Source organism: Rhamphochromis longiceps, linkage group LG8 (genome assembly GCF_057381845.1).
Source record: "Rhamphochromis longiceps isolate RC_006_pf linkage group LG8, R_longiceps_female_GT1.1, whole genome shotgun sequence".
Classification (NCBI taxonomy): domain Eukaryota; kingdom Metazoa; phylum Chordata; class Actinopteri; order Cichliformes; family Cichlidae; genus Rhamphochromis; species Rhamphochromis longiceps.
The window spans coordinates 6,906,618-6,927,426 of NC_140564.1; the positions used below are offsets into that span (position 1 = coordinate 6,906,618).

The window sequence follows — 20,809 nt, forward strand, 5'->3', positions numbered from 1 at the left end:
GAAAAGAATAGTCAATGCAGAAAACATTTCTGCATCCATCCTTGAACAGCTGAAACAGATATTAACAGATGTGGTTATATTCATCTGGATCTGTGTCAGCTGATAGAGAAACTGTACTGAGTCAAACTGAATTCAAACAGCAGCATCAAATGACAGGAGGGTAATTAACTAAGAAAGGATGAACTTGTCATATCCATGATTTTCTGATTGGACTCAGATTGGGAACTTCCACTTGTTAGTGATAAACTCCAAGCAGTCTGATCCACAACTTTGCAGTACAAAAGGGTGCTAGTCAGACAGATCCACAATCCTCTATCTTGCTAGATCTCTTACTCTCAGGTAACTCACACCTCAGGTCCAGTTATCCTGCACTGAAGGAAGCAGAAAGCAAGTTGCAGTCTCTCCACATGCAAAAACAGAAAAACATTTGCATACAGTAGCACTAATCCCACTTACAGCTCTTTGTTAACAATCCAGCAATGAATGGATGTCTTCCTCCAGCCTAAGTAGCGGGCAACTGATCACGAGATCACAAACAGGTGAGATAATCAGCTCAGGTGCCCAGGTGTTGGCAGGCGTAGAGCAGGAGGAAGGCCGGCCTCTAAGACAGGGGTGTGGCTAGTGCAAAAGCAAACACAACACAGACAGTCAGAGAGAGGAAGAAAAAAACAGAATGAGAGAGAGACAGAACAAGTGAGAGACGAGTCAGAAATGGGGATTGGAGGACCACGACAGCAGTACTAGCAGTACTAACATTATTCAAAGTTTCACAGTTTATCAGGACAAGCAAGACAAGTAGCGGCTGCCTTTTAAAATCTAAAAGTAGATATTAATTAAATCTAAAGTGATCCCTTTTATTTCTTTGCATGCACCCTTGACATTGCTGCCATCCTGTGGCCACAATTGACTACTATAAAAGGCAGGGTTGCCTTTTTTCTATACAAATCCACAGTGCATCTCACTTCCATATCCCAGCTTAAAGTTGTCTTTTTTGAAGGGGGTGGTTAATGCACATGTTCTGGTCTTTGACAAGAGACCAATGGGAGTTTAGCATGCTAGACTACCTGTTACTGGTTCTGCTTCTGCTCCTCTTACATCAGTTAACATCAAACATAAAGCCTGAGGGCCAGAATCAGTCTGGCAAAGACTCCAATGTGGCCCACTGGTAGACTTCAGAAAATGTGTAAGGGTGCATAGATTTTAAACTTTTAATTGTATGTCCAAAGTTTTGCAGCTTTTCCTATTAATAAATTATCCACATGCCATTCATACACAAAAGTAGTTAAGTAAAAAATAAACAATTAAATGACAGAAAAACTTCTGTTTTTCCACTATCTACTTTAAAGATTTCTCTTTTCCATAGTTTAAAAACTCTTGTTTTATAAATACAGTCAGGGCAATAAGAAGCACCAATGCCACATGATAAGAACTTTTTTCTCAAATATCTTATGTACAGAAACTGAGATGTATTGTTAAAATTACACTTCTTTTACTTATATTAAAATATCTCCACGATTAAATGTTTAGTTAGATGTCTACACTGACAGAAAGGGCAGTTTCTGTCCAGCCCTCTTAAGATCAAAGTTGGCTGTATGTGGGCGACAGAATAAAATGAGTCCGACATCCCTGATGGTAAATGGAGCAGCTCTATTGCTTTACGCAACTTGCCTCATTCACCCATTCATACAAGCACTTTTTCTCAGTTTTTTCTATCTTTGTTCACACACATTTGTACTTCAATTGATTCATCAAAGAGCAACTTGGGGTTAGTATCTTGCCTGAGGATATTTGGCATGCAGACTGGAGCAGCCAGGGATCGAACCACCAACCTTTTCAATTAGCAGAGGACCAGCTCTACCTGACTTCCTGTGTTTACTCCTGTTTGTGGAAAAAGAGGTAACATTAGTAAGGTGCCAATTTTGTGTTATTCATCATCATAACAGATAACTTTTCTCTCTGCTTGTTAATAAATAAACAAGAAAATATCCAATTTCTCAGTGTGACACCATGTTATCATCTCATGTATGCTGGAGCAGTGTTATTAACACTTTAATTGTTTAATTGTTATTAACACACTCTTGTTCCTGTCCATGATATGTGACAGAATGTCACATATGGAGCTTCAATTTAAAAGCTTTAATTTAAACTAAAATTTAAAATGCGACTGAACAAAGCACTGCCTTCATTAAATCATTAAAACCAACTCATTATCACTGGACTCACATGTTGGTAACTCGAGCATAGGCTGGCAGCCACTTTGTATGATAGGCTCCCTGTGGAAGCATTTTTCTTTAGCGTTCTTTTATATACTGTGTCTGACTTTGTGCGAGAGCAATGTAACACCAATAGAGGGTGTAGAAGTGTCTATCTACACTCTCACCCTCCCTTGGGGCTCCGTGTCCTGCTCTTATATAATGACTCATTGAGAGCATGTTAGTGCACAAGTAGTGCATGCTCTTCTCTCTGTCCCAAGGGGACTGTTGGCACAGCAGCACAACTGGGGCTGTATGTTGTTACACTGTCTATGATTTTGGACGCTACACAGATATATACTTTTCACTTCAGACGCCATTATCTTGACATATGTACCTACCCTAACTGTAGTTACAGACACTTCTTCAGTACTTACAGTTCTAAAACTAGAGTCCACAACACAGCATAGTGTAAGAAAGGTGTCTGATACAATTCAATGAAACGAATTTTAGTTGAAATCAGAGGGTCCACGTGCAAAGTTACACAGCAAAAATTAGAAAAACACTGGAATAGGATAAGAATAAGATACTGTACACAACTGTACACAATAGAATAAAATAAAATAAAATACTATATACAATAGAATGGTAGAATTGAATTGATGAATTGATGGAAAAATGTCGCAATTAATTTGATGACAACTCACAGTTTTCCATGCATCCTAAGCACAACTCATCAACGCTTTCCTGGATAAATTTGAGGTTGCTGTGGTTGACCACTTTGAAACTGGCACTGGCAAATATTGCATTTGAAATATGTTCAGGGGTGGAGCCTTATCACACGTGGAGAAGTTTGGTCCAGATTGGACAATGTATTTGTGAATAAGAACCAATTAAACTTTCATGGTGAATGATTAAAATGCAGTGTGGACACACAAAGGCACCACAATTTTGAATATGGCCCACATCTGTAGTTGACCAAATATGAAGTTGATTGGATAAAATCCCTCAGAAGAGTTCAAAAAGGAATAATTCCTGGAAATGGTCAAGTTAGCGCCACAATTTCATCTTCAATTTAATATGGCTGACTTCCTGTTGGGTTTGAGTCATGTACCCAGTGGACGTTTAGTCCTGTCTTGGCATGTACCAGATTTCATACATGTGCATGACACCCAGTTGGGGCAGTTTTTTCACTTTTGTAGAGGGTGCTACTGAGCCATTATGTCCAAAACCAATAAAATACATAAATAAATAGTAAAATACTAGACTGTGTCTGAGTTTGTGAGCATGTTAAGGCCCTCAAAAAAGCAATTAATTTACCAAAATAATAAAAATATAAAATAATAAATGGAGCGGCTCTGAAAGTAGCATTTAATTAAGACACATTGCTTTACAATAAATCCTACCTTTCTTCAAGAAATTAAGCTATTCACGAACTCCACGCAGTTCTTGGAGGATGACGGAATTGATACCATTGACATTTGACGCACATAAATCCAGTAGGATGCAGTTTGAACTGTTATCTGTAATTGCCCACTAAGGTTTATGTTGAGCAATAATGTCGAGCAATATTAAAAATGTTAGTGGTTCTACTAGATTTTAAATAAAATGTTTTATTTAAGTAAAGCGTATTATTTCTGATAAGAATCGTCTTCCTATATGCAATGCCTGAAACGCAAAAGTAAATTTGAAGAAAATGCGTAAACATGTACCCATATTTATTTTGAAGTTCAAACTTCCGGTTGTGCTGTGCCACATGCTTTTAGCTGAACTGTTTACGTTGTGGGGACTGCTGGAGAGAAGAGCACAGCCAGTCTGCTCTACACCCCAGCACGATTTAAGACAAAAATGTTGACAGCAAAGTATGTCTTTTTGTCGGTTTACGCACGCCAGACGCTGACACGCCAATGAATGGAGTTACTTTTTGCGTTGTTGGAATTCCACCTCGCTCAGACGCTGAAGTAAGTCAGATACAATAACTGTTTTTCTGGTGACTGGAATAATGTTATTATAATATTGATCAGTTCTTCCCGTCGGGGGGAAACCATCCCATAAAGACGGTAAATCTACCCACAAATGGATGCTACTTAGTATAATCGTACACTAGACGAATCAGAGCTTTTTTGCCGTAAAAAGTCTAAACCAAGGATGTTAAACTCATTTTCCTGCTTGAGCCCAATTTAATCTCAAGAGCATGTAAACAAGTACATGCTATCCATATGATGAAGAATCTGAGGTGTTTAAAAAAAAAGAGATATGACTGATATTCGTTATTTTCATTATTTTTTTCATTTAATTATTTATCATTGTACATGCACTACAATTTAGCGAATCTAAAAGTGGACAGACCATTCACATATTTGAGGAACTTAAGCCTTACTTGCTAAAATTCGTGCATTCTTCTGTAAAGCTGAAAAGTTAAATGATTTCACATCAATTATTTGACTTTAAAAAGCCCCCACGCTGGCCCAGTGGGCCACACATTTGACAGTCTTGGGTTAAACACACAATTAATAAATGTTTCGTTTCATTAGGAGAGGTGTGGGATAGTTTCCACAATAGCTACGTCACAGCATTGACAGACAAACTGCAGACATGACTTTTTGTGCACTTTTGTTCTTGTGCTCTTGACCATGTCTTACGCAACTTGTCAAATTCCCAAAATTAAAAACAAAACTGCAAACCACATAATGTTAACTCATAAAAAACGTTATGACTGTAAGTGCATGGTTTTGTAAGAAACTCAAAATCTGTGTATTTTACTTTCCTGTGAATGTCTACACCACAGTTTATTCACTCATCATTGACACCATTCTACACATAATACTTCACATATCTTGCAAAATGGAGGTATGGGGTGTGGGCACATAGCAATGGAATTGGAATGCATGTATTTCCATGTGCCAGCCCACATATGCATATTTGGCAACAAAAGGCACATTGTAAGCTTTGGTCTTCTGTTAGTGCAGAAACATTTACTCAGAAACATTTCATGAGCCTTTTTAGAAACTAATTTGCTAATCATGATTCTGACATTTGTTGTGTCCCTTCACTCAGCACATTATTCTTTGCTCAGATTGTGTGAGTTGTTTTCTCCCCTAACTTTTAATATTTTCAGAGCTTATTATTGTGGGTGTGTTTTCCTATTATTGTCACGGCCCAGTTAGCATCAGGGTCATACACAAGAGATAATTATAACAATGGTGGTCGAACTTTCAGCTTAAAGGAAGTGACTCGACTGTTTTCATCAGAAGTTACATCTGTTGAGTAGCAGTATCTTTTAATACAATATCATTTATTAGTGAATACTATTTATTAATTATTTTACTAACTTATTTTAAGGGAGTTGAGTACATGCTAGGTCTGCTGCATCTGTAACAAAACAGATTATATGACAAAACAAAGGGAGGTACACAAATGAACATACAAGTTTGCTGTGTGTGTGTGAGTGAGAGGGGGAGAGAGAGAGGGAGAGAAAGCAAGACAAGAACATCAGTGTGTGTATGGGCGTTTGTCATGACATACTTGAAAACGAGGGTGAGAGACTGCAACAAGCCCCCCTCCCCTGAAAGCAAGAGGTGGACAGGGAAAGACAGTCCATGGTCCACAGCCCCCCAAGAATAGAATAGAATAGAATAGAAAAGAATAAACACTTTTTTGTCAGTCAACTCATACACCAGTTAGTGCACACCAAATTTCAGTGAATTTTTTCAACATCAGACTGTACAAAATACATGATAAATGAATCTAAATAAGAATCCCAGACATGTACACGTAAGAATATAAGAGAAATCTTTATGGTAGATAGCGTTTTTTAAGTTTTTCTGTCATTTAATTGTTTACATTATATAGATATATAAAGCGCTATATAAATACAGGCCATTTACCATATGTGTATTAGTGCTGTCAGCATTAATCTCATTAAAATGACATTAACGCCATTAACGTGGCAAATCTCCGTTAGCAAGTTAGCATAGATTGCCCCATGCGTGGGGCTGCACTGCGCTAACACGTTAACGAGCTAACTGTGCTAACGCATTGACACTGTGAATAGTGTATTAACACAATTCATCTAAAATTACAAAAAAAATAATAAAATCAGAGTATGAAGAAGTTATGTTTGGTACTGTAAAGACCACAAACATGTTGAACAAATCATTTTCATAACTTGAAATGCAAATATAAATTGTAAATTTCAAAAACCTATGTACAAATTTTGCAAACAGCAAAGTTATATGCAACTATTTACCTAAAAATGCAGCCAATGCAGCATTGTAGCAGATAACAGGGCATTGCAGAGGATGGTGAAGTTTGTGCAGAGGACTATCTGGTGCAAATTACCTCCCACTGAGGACATCTACAGCTTCAGATGTAGAGAAAGAGCCGTCTGTATCCTACGCAACCCAACCCACACTGCACATGAACTGTTTACTCTCCTCCCCTTTGGATGGAAGCTTCAGAAACCGCTTCTAACCGAATGCAGTCAGACTGCTAAGCTGCCCTATGCTCAAAGTGAACACCTTACACCTTAAAAACATGCCACTCTGGAATTGTTGTTACTGATGTTTTAGTTAACTCTGTACTGTGCACTGCTGTTCCCTGCTGGTGGAATTTTGTACATTCATTGGATCTGTTGCAAAAACTGCTTGTAGGATGGGTTTTTGCTATTAAAGGCTAATGTTTTTCATATACTGTAAGGAATGACCTAAGAGTGGAGATCAGAAAGCATCTTTGTTTGTTTGGTTGTCTTCTTTGTCTCACAACAGAGGTTTGAAACTAAAGATAACATCAAGCTTTAGTTAGGGTCAGCCTTTAGTATCTATGGATGTCAGCTATTTAAGCAGTAACGGCATTTAGTGCATGTCTGAAAAGCCCAGGCTACAGTCTTCTGTTGCACTGATGCAGTTAGTGTGTGAATATTATTAAATGTGCTTTGGTGGTATGCGCTGTGAATTCACGTATCATCTGATGAAACAGAAGAGAAAGTCACACAGCCTCAAGGGAGCATCCTCTCCTCACAGCCACTCCTCGACTGGGTCATAAAAAAAAAACAAGCAGAGCACATGCATATTCTTGTATGACTCACACATTACTATGACTCACACACAATATTATGTTATTTTTGTTCTGCCTAGACTCATGATTGTAAGTTCCTAGCATCAGTAAAAACTATAAATAAAAAAGAAAGAAATCATTATGAGTGCATTGGAAGGGGAAGTGAAGGCCAGAAGAGGATGGGAGATGAAGATGCAGAGTCTGCTGTATGATGTTTGCATGGCTGTCACCCTCTTTTAGTGTCTCTACATCACACTTTTGTTTCCTTATCTTCATTCGCCCTTTCTCTTGCTTTCAGTCTTAACTGTATTCAGGTGTTAATAAAACGAGCACTGTGGGCCTGACAGCACTGTTAGAGCTGTTTGGTAAAGCCTAGAGGAGGATGGACACGTGCAGCCACACACACACACAAGCTGGCATTCACATTTAGTTTTTCTAGAAGTACTAACATTGATGCAAGTTGGCGGTTCAGTTGTAATCATTTATTCCTTCTCTCAGAATCCCACATTTACTCAACATTGTGTTATCAAAAACACTGATGCACAATACACGTGTTGTTTTACACTTACTTACAGATTTCTCTTTAAACTTATTACACTTATGTGTTCGTGTCAAATCTCTTATCGCACTCTTCAAGACCAATTCATGGCTTTGTGTACATGGGCAGTTCCTTAAATCCAAAACTTTTATTTAAAGGAGGAGACTTTCAATTATTAAAACAATAATTAACATGTGAGCATAGAAGTTATGGTCTGCCTTAACGTATAAAGCACCTTGAGGCGACTGTTGTTGTGATTTGGTGCTGTATAAATAAAACTGAATTGAATTAAACTGAATAGAAGGGAAGCAATCTAGGCAACAATGACATGTCATGAATTTGCACACTATCTTTGCCAGTTTAGCATTATTTAACAACAATCCAAGCAGGTTTGTCTTTTTTTCCCCGTTAAAGCAGCAGGCAACATCGATGAAAATTGTGAGAGGATCCTTTAAGGTTTCAGGAGAATTGATGAGCGATTTGATTAGTGAAAAAACAAATATATGATAAACCGATTTCTAAAATGAAACCACAATAGTGAAACAAGCTTAATACAGCTACCTCTAGTAAAAATTAAACACAATGTCACTTTACTCGCTAATACAACACCGACCTTACATGTTTAGCATACAGTTGTTCCATAGTGTAGTAAATAAAAATACCTACTAGTTATATTATATGTTCAAAGGACACTGTGTGCGGAGCACTGTATATGTAATACCCTAGAAAAAAGCAACCAATCCTAACTAATCATATTTCTGCGCTCAGGGAATGTTTGTCGTTTTTGCTTGACCTTTTTTTTGATGATTTTTCTGTCCCATATAAATTAATAATAATTGTAATGTAAAAAAGACCCACATTTTATGTGTTCTGAAGAGCAATATCAGCTAGCCAGTTGTGAGTTTAAGAGAAGCTGACAGGAAGAGAGAGAGAGAGAGAATAGCATTTCTCTTTTCTCTACCAGTGGCCTGGACTGTTAAGTTAAAGAATGAGATGAATGTGACTGAAAGAGAAAAAGAAGGAGAAGAGAGAGAGAGAGAGAGAGAGAGAGAGAGAGCTGGCATGTCAGCAAATAGTCCCAAGGCAGAGAGAGAATGAAAAGAGACGCACAGTGGAGAGGGGGGAAGACTATACTTAGACACCAATACTGCTCTAGTGCCAGAATAGAGGAGAATATCTTATAAGCACCGTGGGATTTTTGCATTACTTATTTGAGATGGACTCGTTTCTGAAATCCAGAGATGAGTGATGAATATAAGCCAACCTACACACAGCAAACCACTACATCACTGAACTGAGTGTGTTGCATTTGGACAGTTACTTTGAAAGCTTTCAAGAGGACGAGCTGAAATTGAAGAGAAGTACCAGCTTATTTTACAACTAGAATTAACCTGGAACTGATGTTCTTTTATACAAAGAACGTTATATCTAAATGAGAGGATATAGAGGGCAAGAAGAAGTGATATTTCCTGTTTTGATCACCAAAAAAAAAGAACACTGTGGACTTGCTCAAGAGAAAATTGAAGAAAAGTGAACACCATATTATACTTGAAGTTTGGACTGCGTCTGCATAGCTTGAACATCGATCTTTAAGACCTTTGAAACATGACCAGATGAGTAGACTTACAGACTTTGTGCTTTGCCAGTTCTGATGGTGCTGCTTCAGTAGTTAACACTGTGTAGAACTGTTTTTGTTTTTTTTTACCACCAATTTAGCTTACTATTCTGGTCACAATGCAGCAAGTAGAGACTTTGCACAGATGAACGCAAATCGCAGTCTCACATTCTGAAGCTTTGGTGTGTTTTTATGTGTTTGCTACAAAGACAATACATGTTTGTTTGAATGTGGAAGTTCTAATGTTGAGGGTGTCGAGTGTAGCACCAGCTCCAGCAGGCCACAAGTGGCGATTCCAGTGCTCTGTCGGGGTTGACTGTAGCGACGCCGAACCTCGCTGTATCTGGCTGGCTGTTTTAAGGGATGTTTTACCTCATGCCTCCCCTTGTCAAACACCCATCACATCAACAAGAAGAAGTGCATACCAGAGGGTCATACGTCGCCGTTGCTTGTCTTGGGTAATTAGTTGTGATTAAAGCAGTATTAACAAATTTGATTTATTGGTTAAAGGACTAGTTTTGTGCATGACAATCTTAAACTTGACACACTATGTGGAGCGCTTTCTGCTGGATTTCATTTGCTATCTGTACAAAATTGTTTAAGAACAATGTTTTTGAAGAAAAAGTGTCCCATAGCTACTAATACGCTTAAATAAGTTCTAAAATAACAGTTTAAAATCAAACATCAAACATCTCATGTTATTTAGCACCCAAAACATTTAATCTAAAACAGGATTAGGTTTCAAGGGAGGTTTGGGGTGATGACCAATGATCATGTAGACATCATTCCAATACCATGTAATACCATCAATACCATCACGTAGATATCAACTCACCAACAACAGGGTTTTGGCCTTTCAATATTACATCATTAGTAGAGTCAGCATGTTTCGACCATGTACCTCACATAGTAGCCGTTCTGACTATTATGGCTTTACTACCTGAATCAAGCAAATATTATAACAGAACACTTAATGTTTTACCTGTTCCAGCTCATATTTGTCCCAAAATGTCTAGTAATTGTGGAATTAATAATAATAATGGATTTATATAGCACTTTTCAAGGCACCCAAAGCGCTTTATAATGCCACTATTCCTTCACTCTCACATTCACACACTGGTGGAGGCAGCTACAGTTGTAGCCACAGCTGCCCTGGGGCAGACTGACAGAAGCCAGGCTGCCATATCGCGCCATCGGCCCCTCTGGCCAACACCAGTAGGTGGTAGGGTAAAGTGTCTTGCCCAAGGACACAACGACCAAGACAGAGAGCCCGGGGATCAAACCGGCGACCTTCCAGTTACAGATACGCTTCCCAACCCCCTGAGCCACGGTCACCCCGATTGTGTTGAGTTATTGGGCATTAACCTAAATTTGATGCTCTGTCACTGGTATGGGATCTAAATTGGGAAACACTGGTAGACACTAGACACTCCCTAGTGTCTATCTCTTAAAAACTACTACGGAATACCTCACCTGTTAAATGCATTAAAAATTACCCTATTAGCAGATCAACAGCCCTGACCTATTGCAATAAGGAGAGATCATTTGGAAGAATTTGACATAAATAATTGAGATATAGAAATTTACTTATTTGGCAATTAGACTCCAATGATCCATCATGGCAGAACGGAATGCCATATTTATAATTTGCAAAGCGGCGCCCAGGTGTCACTGTTGATGATGACGTCATCTAAACAGACATGCAGCGTTCGGCTGCAGCACCCAGTCCATGAGGCGCTAGAAACTGACTGGGGCTCCAAACAAGCCAAACGGCAGTGTGACAAATTGGGAGTGGAGAAGGCCATTTTTTCCTTGGATTTTGCAGACAAGGGAATCTGCCAGTGGCCCTTGGTTAAATCCAGTGTTGTGAAAAAGCGAGCAGTGTCTAACCGGTCCAGGAGTTTGTCGACCCACGGCATGGGATAAGCAGCAAATTGCGTTCATCCTCGTGAATGAACTTACGGATCATGGATTTTAAAGTCTTTTTCAGCCACCCCACCAGCCCGTCAGTTTGAGGGTGGTAGACGCCGGTCCAAACAGATTTAATGCCCAGTAATTCATACAGCCCTTTAGTGTCCAAGACATGAACAACGTGCCCTGGTCAGTCAGTTTCGCTTTTGGGATACTGACTTAGGAGATGACGTGAAACAGTGCCTGCGCCACACACTTTGCAGAAATGGTGCACAACAGCACTGCCGTGGAATATTGCGTTGCATAATCCACCAGAACTAATACAAAGCTATATCTGTGTGCACTCCAGTTAAATGACCCGATGAGGTCCATGCCAATGCATTCAAACAGAACCTCCATTAATAGTAGTAGGCGCAAAGGCACTTTTGGAAAGGCCTGCTGGTTAACCAGCTGTCACTCTGAGCAGGAAGCGCACTATCGGTGCACATCCGCTCGGATGCCCAGCCTGTAAAATCAGGCACCAAGCAGATCACACAGATGCAGCCTGTCTTTAATCAACACAAAATGCGGGTAGGTCCACGCTGCATCAGGGCGCACCAAGTGACCATCAGTTTTTATCACTCAGTCCCTAACCCCTAACCCTGAGCAAAGGGTGTCAACAGCTCTTGCGGAAAATCTTTAGTGGAATGAATCACTGGAGTCGGCGGGGCCTCACAAGGCCCTGCCACCTCCTCCTCCCCAAAGTCACCATCAGATGCCCCCGCGTCCACCGCTGAGCACAGCGCAGACACCACACCCCGCTAAAGGTCATGAACACATCCCGACACACACTGCCCCAACAGGTTACTAAACCCCAGTCAATTAAGGAATGCGTCAGGCACGGGCTAACTGCAGCCTTTACTCTATGCGTTTTGCCCTTGTATTTAATTTGCAGGAGCACTATGGGATATTCAATTCAATTCAATTCAATTTTATTTATATAGCGCCAAATCACAACAAAAGTCGCCTCAAGGCGCTTCATAGATACAGAGAAAAACCCAACAATCATATGACCCCCTATGAGCAAGCACTTTGGCGACAGTGGGGAGGAAAAACTCACTTTTAACAGGAAGAAACCTCCGGCAGAACCAGGCTCAGGGAGGGGCGGGGCCATCTGCTGCGACCGGTTGGGGTGAGAGAAGGAAGACAGGATAAAGACATGCTGTGGAAGAGAGACAGAGGTTAATAACAGATATGATTCAATGCAGAGAGGTCTGTTAATACATAGTGAGTGAGAAAGGTGACTGGAAAGGAAAAACTCAATGCATCATGGGAATCCCCCGGCCGCCTACGTCTATTGCAGCATAACTAAGGGAGGATTCAGGGTCACCTGGTCCAGCCCTAACTATATGCTTTAGCAAAAAGGAAAGTTTGAAGCCTAATCTTGAAAGTAGAGATAGTGTCTGTCTCCTGAATCCAAACTGGAAGCTGGTTCCACAGAAGAGGGGCCTGAAAACTGAAGGCTCTGCCTCCCATTCTACTTTTAAATACTCTAGGAACAACAAGTAGGCCTGCAGAGCGAGAGCGAAGTGCTCTAATAGGGTGATATGGTACTACAAGTTCATTACGATAAGATGTGGCCTGATTATTCAAGATCTTGTATGTGAGGAGCAGGATTTTGAATTCAATTCTGGACTTAACAGGAAGCCAATGAAGGGAAGCCAAAACAGGAGAAATCTGCTCTCTCTTTCTAGTCCCTGTCAGGACTCTTGCTGCAGCATTTTGGATTAGCTGAAGGCTTTTCAGTGAGTTTTTTGGACATCCTGATAATAATGAATTACAGTCGTCCAGCCTGGAAGTAATAAATGCATGAACTAGTTTTTCAGCGTCACTCTGAGACAGGATATTTCTAATTTTAGAGATGTTGCACAAATGGAAGAAAGCAGTCTTACATATTTGTTTAATATGTGCATTGAAGGACATGTCCTGGTCAAAAATGACTCCAAGGTTCCTCACAGCGTTACTGGAGGCCAAGGTAATGCCATCCAGAGTAAGAATCTGGTTAGATACCATGTTTCTAAGATTTTCAGGGCCGAGTACAATAACCTCAGTTTGATCTGAATTAAGAAGCAGAAAGTTAGCGGCCATCCAGGTCTTTATGTCTTTAAGACATTCCTGCAGTTTAACTCATTGGTGTGTGTTAACTGGCTTCATGGACGGATAGAGCTGGGTGTCATCTGCATAGCAGTGTAAATGTATGCTATGTCTTCTAATGATGCTGCCTAAGGGAAGCATGTATAATGTAAACAGAATTGGTCCTAGCACTGAACCCTGTGGAACTCCATAATTAACCTCAGTGTGTGAAGAGGACTCTCCATTTACATGCACAAACTGGAGTCTATGAGATAGATATGATACAAACCACTGCAGCACAGTACCTGTAATACCTACAGCATGTTCTAATCGCTCTAATAGGATATTATGGTCGACAGTATCGAACGCTGCACTGAGGTCTAGCAGGACAAGCACAGAGATGAGTCCACTGTCAGAGGCCATAAGAAGATCATTTGTAACCTTCACTAAAGCTGTTTCTGTGCTGTGATGAGCTCTGAAACCTGACTGAAACTCTTCAAATAAACCATTCCTCTGCAGATGATCTGTTAGCTGTTTGACAACTACTCTTTCAAGGATGTTTGATATGAAAGGAAGGTTGGAGATTGGCCTATAATTAGCTAAGACTGCTGGGTCTAGAGATGCTTTTTGAGTAAAGGTTTAACTACAGCCAGCTTGAAGGCCTGTGGTACATAGCCGATTATTAGAGATAGGTTGATCATATTTAAGATCGAAGAATTAATTAATGGCAGGACTTCTTTGAGCAGTTTTGTAGGAATGGGGTCTAAAAGACACGTTGATGGTTTGGAGGAAGTAATTATTGAAGTTAACTCAGAAAGATCATTTGGAGAAAAAGAGTCTAACTTAACATCAATGGTACTAAGAGTAGCTGTAGATAATATTACATCTGTGGGATGATTATTGGTAATTTTTTCTCTAATGATAAAAATTTTATTTGTGAAGAAGTTCATGAAGTCATTACTGGTTAACGTTAAAGGGATGGTTGGCTCAAAAGAGCTCTGACTGTTTGTCAGCCTGGCTACAGAGCTGAAGAGAAACCTGGGGTTGTTCTTATTTTCTTCAATCAGTGATGAATAGTAAGATATTCTGGCTTTGCGGAGGGCTTTCTTATAAAGCAGCAAACTATTTCTCCAGGCTAAATGATGATCCTCTAAATTTGTGACACGCCATTTCCTCTCCAGATTACGAGTCATCTGCTTTAGGGTACGTGTTTGAGAATTATACCACGGAGTCAGGTACTTCTGATTAGAGACCTTAGTTTTCACAGGAGCTACAGTATCCAGAGTCGTACGTAGTGAGGAGGTGAAATTATTAACAAGATGATCGACCTCTGTTGGAGTAGCGTTCAGATAGCTGCTCTGCTCTATGTTGGTACAGGGCATTGAAGATGATAACAGTGGGTGGATTATATTCTTAAACTTAGTTACAGCGTTTTCAGAAAGACATCTACTTTGATAAAGTCTACTCTCCACCGCTGTGTAATTAATTATTGTAAATGTAAATGTTATCAGGAAATGATCAGACAGGAGAGGGTTTTCAGGAAACACTGTTAAATGTTCAGTTTCTATGCCATATGTTAAAACAAGATCTAGAGTGTGATTAAAGTGGTGGGTGGGTTCTTTTACATTTTGAGAGAAACCAATTGAGTCTAATAACAGATTAAATGCCATGTTGAGGCTGTCATTTTTAGCATCATGATGTTAAAATCACCCACAATAATTATTTTATCTGAGCTCAGAACTAAATTAGATATAAAGTCTGAGAAATCAGACAGAAACTCTGTGTAAGGCCCAGGTGGACGATAGATGATAACAAGTAAGACTGGTTTCTGAGTTTCACAGCTGGGGTGGACGAGGCTAAGCATCAGGCTTTCAAATGAATTAAAAGTCTGTCTTGGTCTTTCATTAATTAATAGACTGGTGTGAAAAATTGCTGCCACACCGCCCCCTCGGCCTGTGCTTCGAGATTTCTGGTAGTTAGAATGACTCGGGGGTGTTGATTCATTTAAACTAACATAATCATCCTGCTGCAACCAGGTTTCTGTAAGGCAGAGTAAATCAATTTGTTGATCAATTATTAAGTCATGTACTAACAGAGACTTGGAGGAGAGAGACCTAATATTTAATAATCCACATTTCACTGTTTTACTCTTTGGTTCAGATGTGGATACTGTATTGTTCTTTCTTTGTAATTGTTTATGTTTAAGTTGTTTGTTGCTGGTTCTTAGTTTGTTTTTTGTCTTTTTGGAAGCTGACACAGTCTCTATGGAGATGGGTTTTTTGGGGGGTAGCAGGAGGAGAGAAGCTGCAGAAAGGCGTGTAAGACTGCAACTCTGCTTCCTGGTCCCAACTCTGGATAGTCATATTTTGGGGGGTTTAATAATGGATGTCCCCATGTACACACCTGACCTCTACCCACTATGCCTGCAACAATGCCCCGGGTCGAATAATCAGGCTCCTTTTTATCTTAAAGGCCTCATAGTACCGTGTCACCCTAATAGAGTACTTCACTCTCAGACCCCAGGTCAGTGGTATTTAAAAGTAGAATGGGAGGCAGAGCCTTCAGCCTCCCATTCAGCCCATCTTCTGTGAAACCAGCTACCAGTTTGGTTTCAGCAGACAGACACCCTCTCTCCTTTTGAGATTAGGCTTAAGACTTTCCTTTTTGGCAAAGCACATAGTTCGGGTTGGATCAGGTGACCCTTAGTTATAATGCAATTGGTCTACGCTGCTGGGGGCGTCCCATGATGCAGCGAGTGTTTCTTCATTCACCTTTTTCACTCACTATGTGTTTATACATCACTCTAAGTTTATCCTTAGTTATTATTAATCTCTGGCTCTCTTCGACCACCTGTGTTTGTCCTGTATTCCTACCCTAACCCCCAACTGGTTTCAGCAGATGGCCATTCCTCCCTGAGCTTGGTTCTGCTGGAAGTTGCTTCCTGTTAGAAGGGAGTTTTTCCTTTCCACTGTCAACAAAGCAATTGATCATAAGGGTTCATATGATTGTTGGGTAGGTTCTACCTTACAATGTAAAGAATCTCGAGGTGACTGTTCAAATTGCTATATCTGCTCATTCACAGCTGTCCACTATCAGTTCCTGTCCCCTTCGAGGTCTTAGGCATGATTAGACAATGGCCACCAGCCACATTGGCCAGCCTCCCTTAAGCACTTCTCCCTGAACCCACTGCGGTAGAGCCACTACAGCAGGGCAAGAGCCGAACAGAGAGTGAATCGGCATCCCAGGAGGTAATAGCAAAGAGAGTTGACCGCCCACCTGATTGCCAGACAGTCTTTTTCTACTGTATTGTACCTGAATTTTTAATAAATAATAACCAGCTAGCCCCAAGAACCTCACCTCCTTTTTGGTCTTGGGACATGGGTAGGATGCAATAGCTGCTGTTTCGTCTGTCTGGGGGTACAGCTGCACCGTATGCAGACGCAGGATTAGGACTCTCTCTGTGCATTTCAGGCATCTTTGTGGAATAAAACTCTGATTTCTTTCAGAATTTTATTCAGATGCTGGTCCGAATAGACTTCACCGTAACTCATACAGCTCCTTTATAGTACAAGACATGAACAATGTGCCCTGGTCAGTCAGTATTTCTTTGGGGATGCTGAATGACCTGAAACAGCACCTGCATGACACTCTTTGCAAAAATATTTTTCAGCAGCACTGGTTCGAGATAGCACATTGCATAATCCACCAGAACTAATACAAAGTGATATCCTTGTGCACTCTGGTGAAATGGCCCAATGAGGTTCATGCCAAACAGGACCTCCATCAGCAGGTTATAACGAGCCGATTGCACCGGCCACAACAGACTCAGCATTATTCAACAGCTATTAAAATACCCAAGCAACCACAGAAAATAGGAGAAGCTCTGACCCTTTCTGTAGAGTGGTGTTTTTAGACCAGTACAGTTTATTGTCAGTATGTACTGTCAGGTATTTATAGCCCTCCACAATGTCCACATTGAGCCCCTAGATTGAAAGTCACTGGTTGTCTGGTCCAAAATCAAAGTGCACAATCAATTCCTTGGTCTTTGTCACGTTGAGTTGCAGATGACTCTGCTTGCACCACTTGACAAAGGAGTCCACCACAGCCCAGTACCCTATCTGATAACCCTTACTGATGCATCCAACCACCACACAGTCATAAGAAAATTTCTGAAGCTGGCAGGTCTCTGTAGCCGAGTGGCTGAAGTCCATGATGTAGAGCAGGGGCCTCGAACTCCAGGCCTTGAGGGCCAGTGTCCTGTTGGCTTTAGATCTCACCCTGGGTCAACACACCTGAATCAAATGATTAGTTCATTACCAGGCCTCTGGAGAACTTCAAGACATGTTGAGGAGGTAATTTAGCCATTTAGATCAGCTGTGTTGGATCAAGGACACATCTAAACCCTGAAGGACACTGGCCCTCGAGGCCTGGAGTTCGAGGCCCATGGTGTAGAGGGTGAATAACAAAGGGGAAAAGACGTCCTTTGTGGTCCCTTGGTATTTCTGATCACCTTGTCAGAGACACAATGCTGAAGACGCATATATTGTGGTGTTCCTTGTCAGGTAATCAATAATCCAGGACACTAGACAGGCATCCATCTCATCGCTGTCAGCTTATCACCCAGGAGGGTCCGCCTTATGGCATTAAATGCACTGGAAGTTGAAAAACATTACCCTCACAGTGCTCACTGGCCTATCCAGAATGGCATAGAAGTGACTGAGCAGGTAGATGATGGCGTTCTCAACTCCGAGGTGGCACTGGTAAGCGAACTGATGATCCTGATGTGAGGATAAGAGCTGATTGAGGATAAGGCTTTCCAGGGTCTTCATGACGTGGGAAGTCAGCGCCAGAGGTCTGTAATCCTGGTGGCCACTGGGATGGGTGTCTTTAGTACAGGAATGAGGGCATGATGTGTTCACAGCACTGGGACCCTCTGCAATCACAGGCTCATCGTGAAGAGTTTATCAAAGATTCCACAAAGCTGAGCGCACAGGGCTTTAGGATGCAGGGATTCATCACGTCTGGTCCAGCAGACTTGCCTGAGTGGAGTCTTCTCAGTTTTCTCTGAACCTGGTTGTGAGTGAAAGTGACAGGTGGGGGGTGGGGCGTCAAGGACTTTCACAGGAGGCTATGGTGTAAAGTGGAGAGAAAGTGAGAGAGAGTGGCATTGGCTCTGTCTTCACCACACTCTGCCCCTCTGCTATTGAATGGCCTGAATCCAGTGACTTCCACCCATTCCACTTCCAACCATGCCCCCGGATGAACCAGGGTTTGGTGAACCTGGATCTGCATACATTTTGAGTCCAGCATAGCCTAAAATTTACCCCATTGTCACCTTACCAGAGTACTGTGCTTCTCTACTGGACCAGGGGAACGTGTCGGAGGGCCAGCATCACAGAACACCTGTCACAGCTCCATGAGAGGGCATTCTCGGCCAATGTGTCCCGCCTGCTCGCACCTCCAGCACTGCTGATGGGCAGGGCCCAGTGACTGTAACCACTGGGACCTGCGGAGAGACAGCATATGAAAAAGGATTAGACAAGAAACATGATGAGACATGATCGATCCTCCGTAGCAGCCAACCAAGTTGGGGATGTCCCTGCCACACTGCCAGGGTCAGCCAGACTTGGCCAGGATCATGACAACTTCGAGGCTCATCGGTCAGTGACTTTTGAGCCCCTCCACAAACTGTTCGAGGACAGTTATATTTAGCAGCCGAGCCTTTCCTGGCGTGGGACCATACAGTAGCCAGTGGCTACAGCATCGTACAACCACCTGGCGTAGGTGAAGGGCTGACTTCATAGTCAACATTCCCTCCTTGCCGTGTGACGACAAAGGTCCTTGCCACTTGAAAAGTCATTTTGAGCTGGATGAAAGGAGAAATGCTAGTACTTTATCTCGGAAAAAATTGTCTGAGCCTTGTCCCTGTGTTGTACAGGCGCTGCTGACATTCTTCCATACTAACCTCCCCAACATGTGTAGCTTTTCACTCAGGTCCAGAATGTATAAAATGTTATTCTTGCCTGGGCTTGGACCGCCCTCTCAGTTTTCTTGAATTAGGTTCAACACCTCCAACATCTTCTCATAGGGAGAAAAGCCCAAAATTGCCATGACATTCATGGCCATGATGAGTGTATGGAAACTTCTGACCACAACTGTAGGTTACCAATGACCTGGTGGGTGTTTAAAGGCCAGTTAAGGAACACAAGCTTGCACAACACAAGTAAGATCAGTCTTTATCACTGTTTCAGTGATAGGCACTAGTATTCACTCATCTGCCTTCACACATATGAGCTTGAGTGATCCCATTCTTAATGTGTAGAGTTTAGTGAGATGTTGGACCACCCTTTGCAGTGATGTTTATGGTACTTTTTTACTATTTTTCAAGAAGTGTATTTGTGAGGACAAACATTGATCTTGGATGAGAAGTCCTGGGTCACAGTCTCTGCTCTAATTCATTCCAGAGGTGTTTTGTTGGTTTGCAGACTGGACTCCATGTCTTTATGGACTTGCACTGGTGTGCAGTCATGTTGAAACAGGAAGGGACCATCACCAAACTGTTCCCACAAAGTTGAGAGCCTGAAATTGTCAAAAATGTTTTGCTATGCTGAAGCGCTAAGAGTTCCTTTCACTGAAACTAAGGGACAAACCTAACTTGTGAAAATAAATTATTATATGTATTAATTGGATAGCCAGATAGGGAAGTGTGATTCGTCAATCCAGAGAATATGTGGCAACAACACTGTATCTGACGCTTTGCATTGCGTTTGGTGATGTAAGGCTTTGATGCAGCTGTTCGGCCATGGAAACCCACCACCCACCTCTTAATTTTTCCTTCCCACTGTCGGAAAACTGCTTGCTAATAGGGGGTCATATGATTGTTGGGTTTTTCTCTGTATCTGTTATTGTACGATCTACTGTACAATATAAAGCGCCTTGAGGCGACTGTTGTTGTGATTTGGCGCTATATAAATAAAATTGAATTGAATTAAATTAAATTGAATTGAATTAATGGGTGAGTTGCTGTCATTCCCAACTTGAAATATTTATTATCAAGGGAATTTCACAATTAGACTTGTTGCACAGGTGGCAGATCCTGAGAGCTCAGTGAATTCCACAAATGTTTGTAGAAGCAGTTTACACAGGTGCTTTGTTTTATACACCTGTGGCTAATGTTCCCTCTAATTTTTCATATGTCTGAGCGAACACACAAACTCCCTGAGCGGACACTTGGACCACTGTGAGCAACAGCAGACGTGGTCACGCCAGCATCGAATCCATCCAAGTCACGTGGTTTATTAAAATAGTCAAATTACAGCATTTACATTTATGTTAGACTACTTTTAATTAAGTGCTTTATCCCACTTACAATGAAAATTTAAAAAA

At 41.2% G+C, this 20,809-nt stretch overlaps 1 protein-coding gene and 1 long non-coding RNA gene across 3 annotated transcripts in view; one reads left to right on the forward strand and one right to left on the reverse strand.

Annotated features, from left to right (window-relative positions):
• Positions 1-491: 491 nt before the first annotated feature.
• Positions 492-12,899, reverse strand: LOC146663015 (uncharacterized). Its single transcript, XR_014912988.1, has 3 exons — positions 12,411-12,899; positions 1,830-1,878; positions 492-618 (listed from the first exon to the last, which is right to left on the reverse strand). It is a non-coding gene; the product is annotated as an uncharacterized LOC146663015 (long non-coding RNA).
• The window catches only part of LOC146663016 (rho GTPase-activating protein 23-like), a 55,461-nt gene continuing 38,642 nt past the window's right edge, over positions 3,991-20,809 (forward strand). For both annotated transcript variants that reach the window (XM_085415592.1, XM_085415593.1), the window contains exon 1: positions 3,991-4,153. In XM_085415592.1, coding sequence (XP_085271718.1) covers positions 4,100-4,153 — 54 coding nt within the window. In that variant the 5' untranslated portion in view covers positions 3,991-4,099. The remainder of the gene's footprint in view (positions 4,154-20,809) is intronic.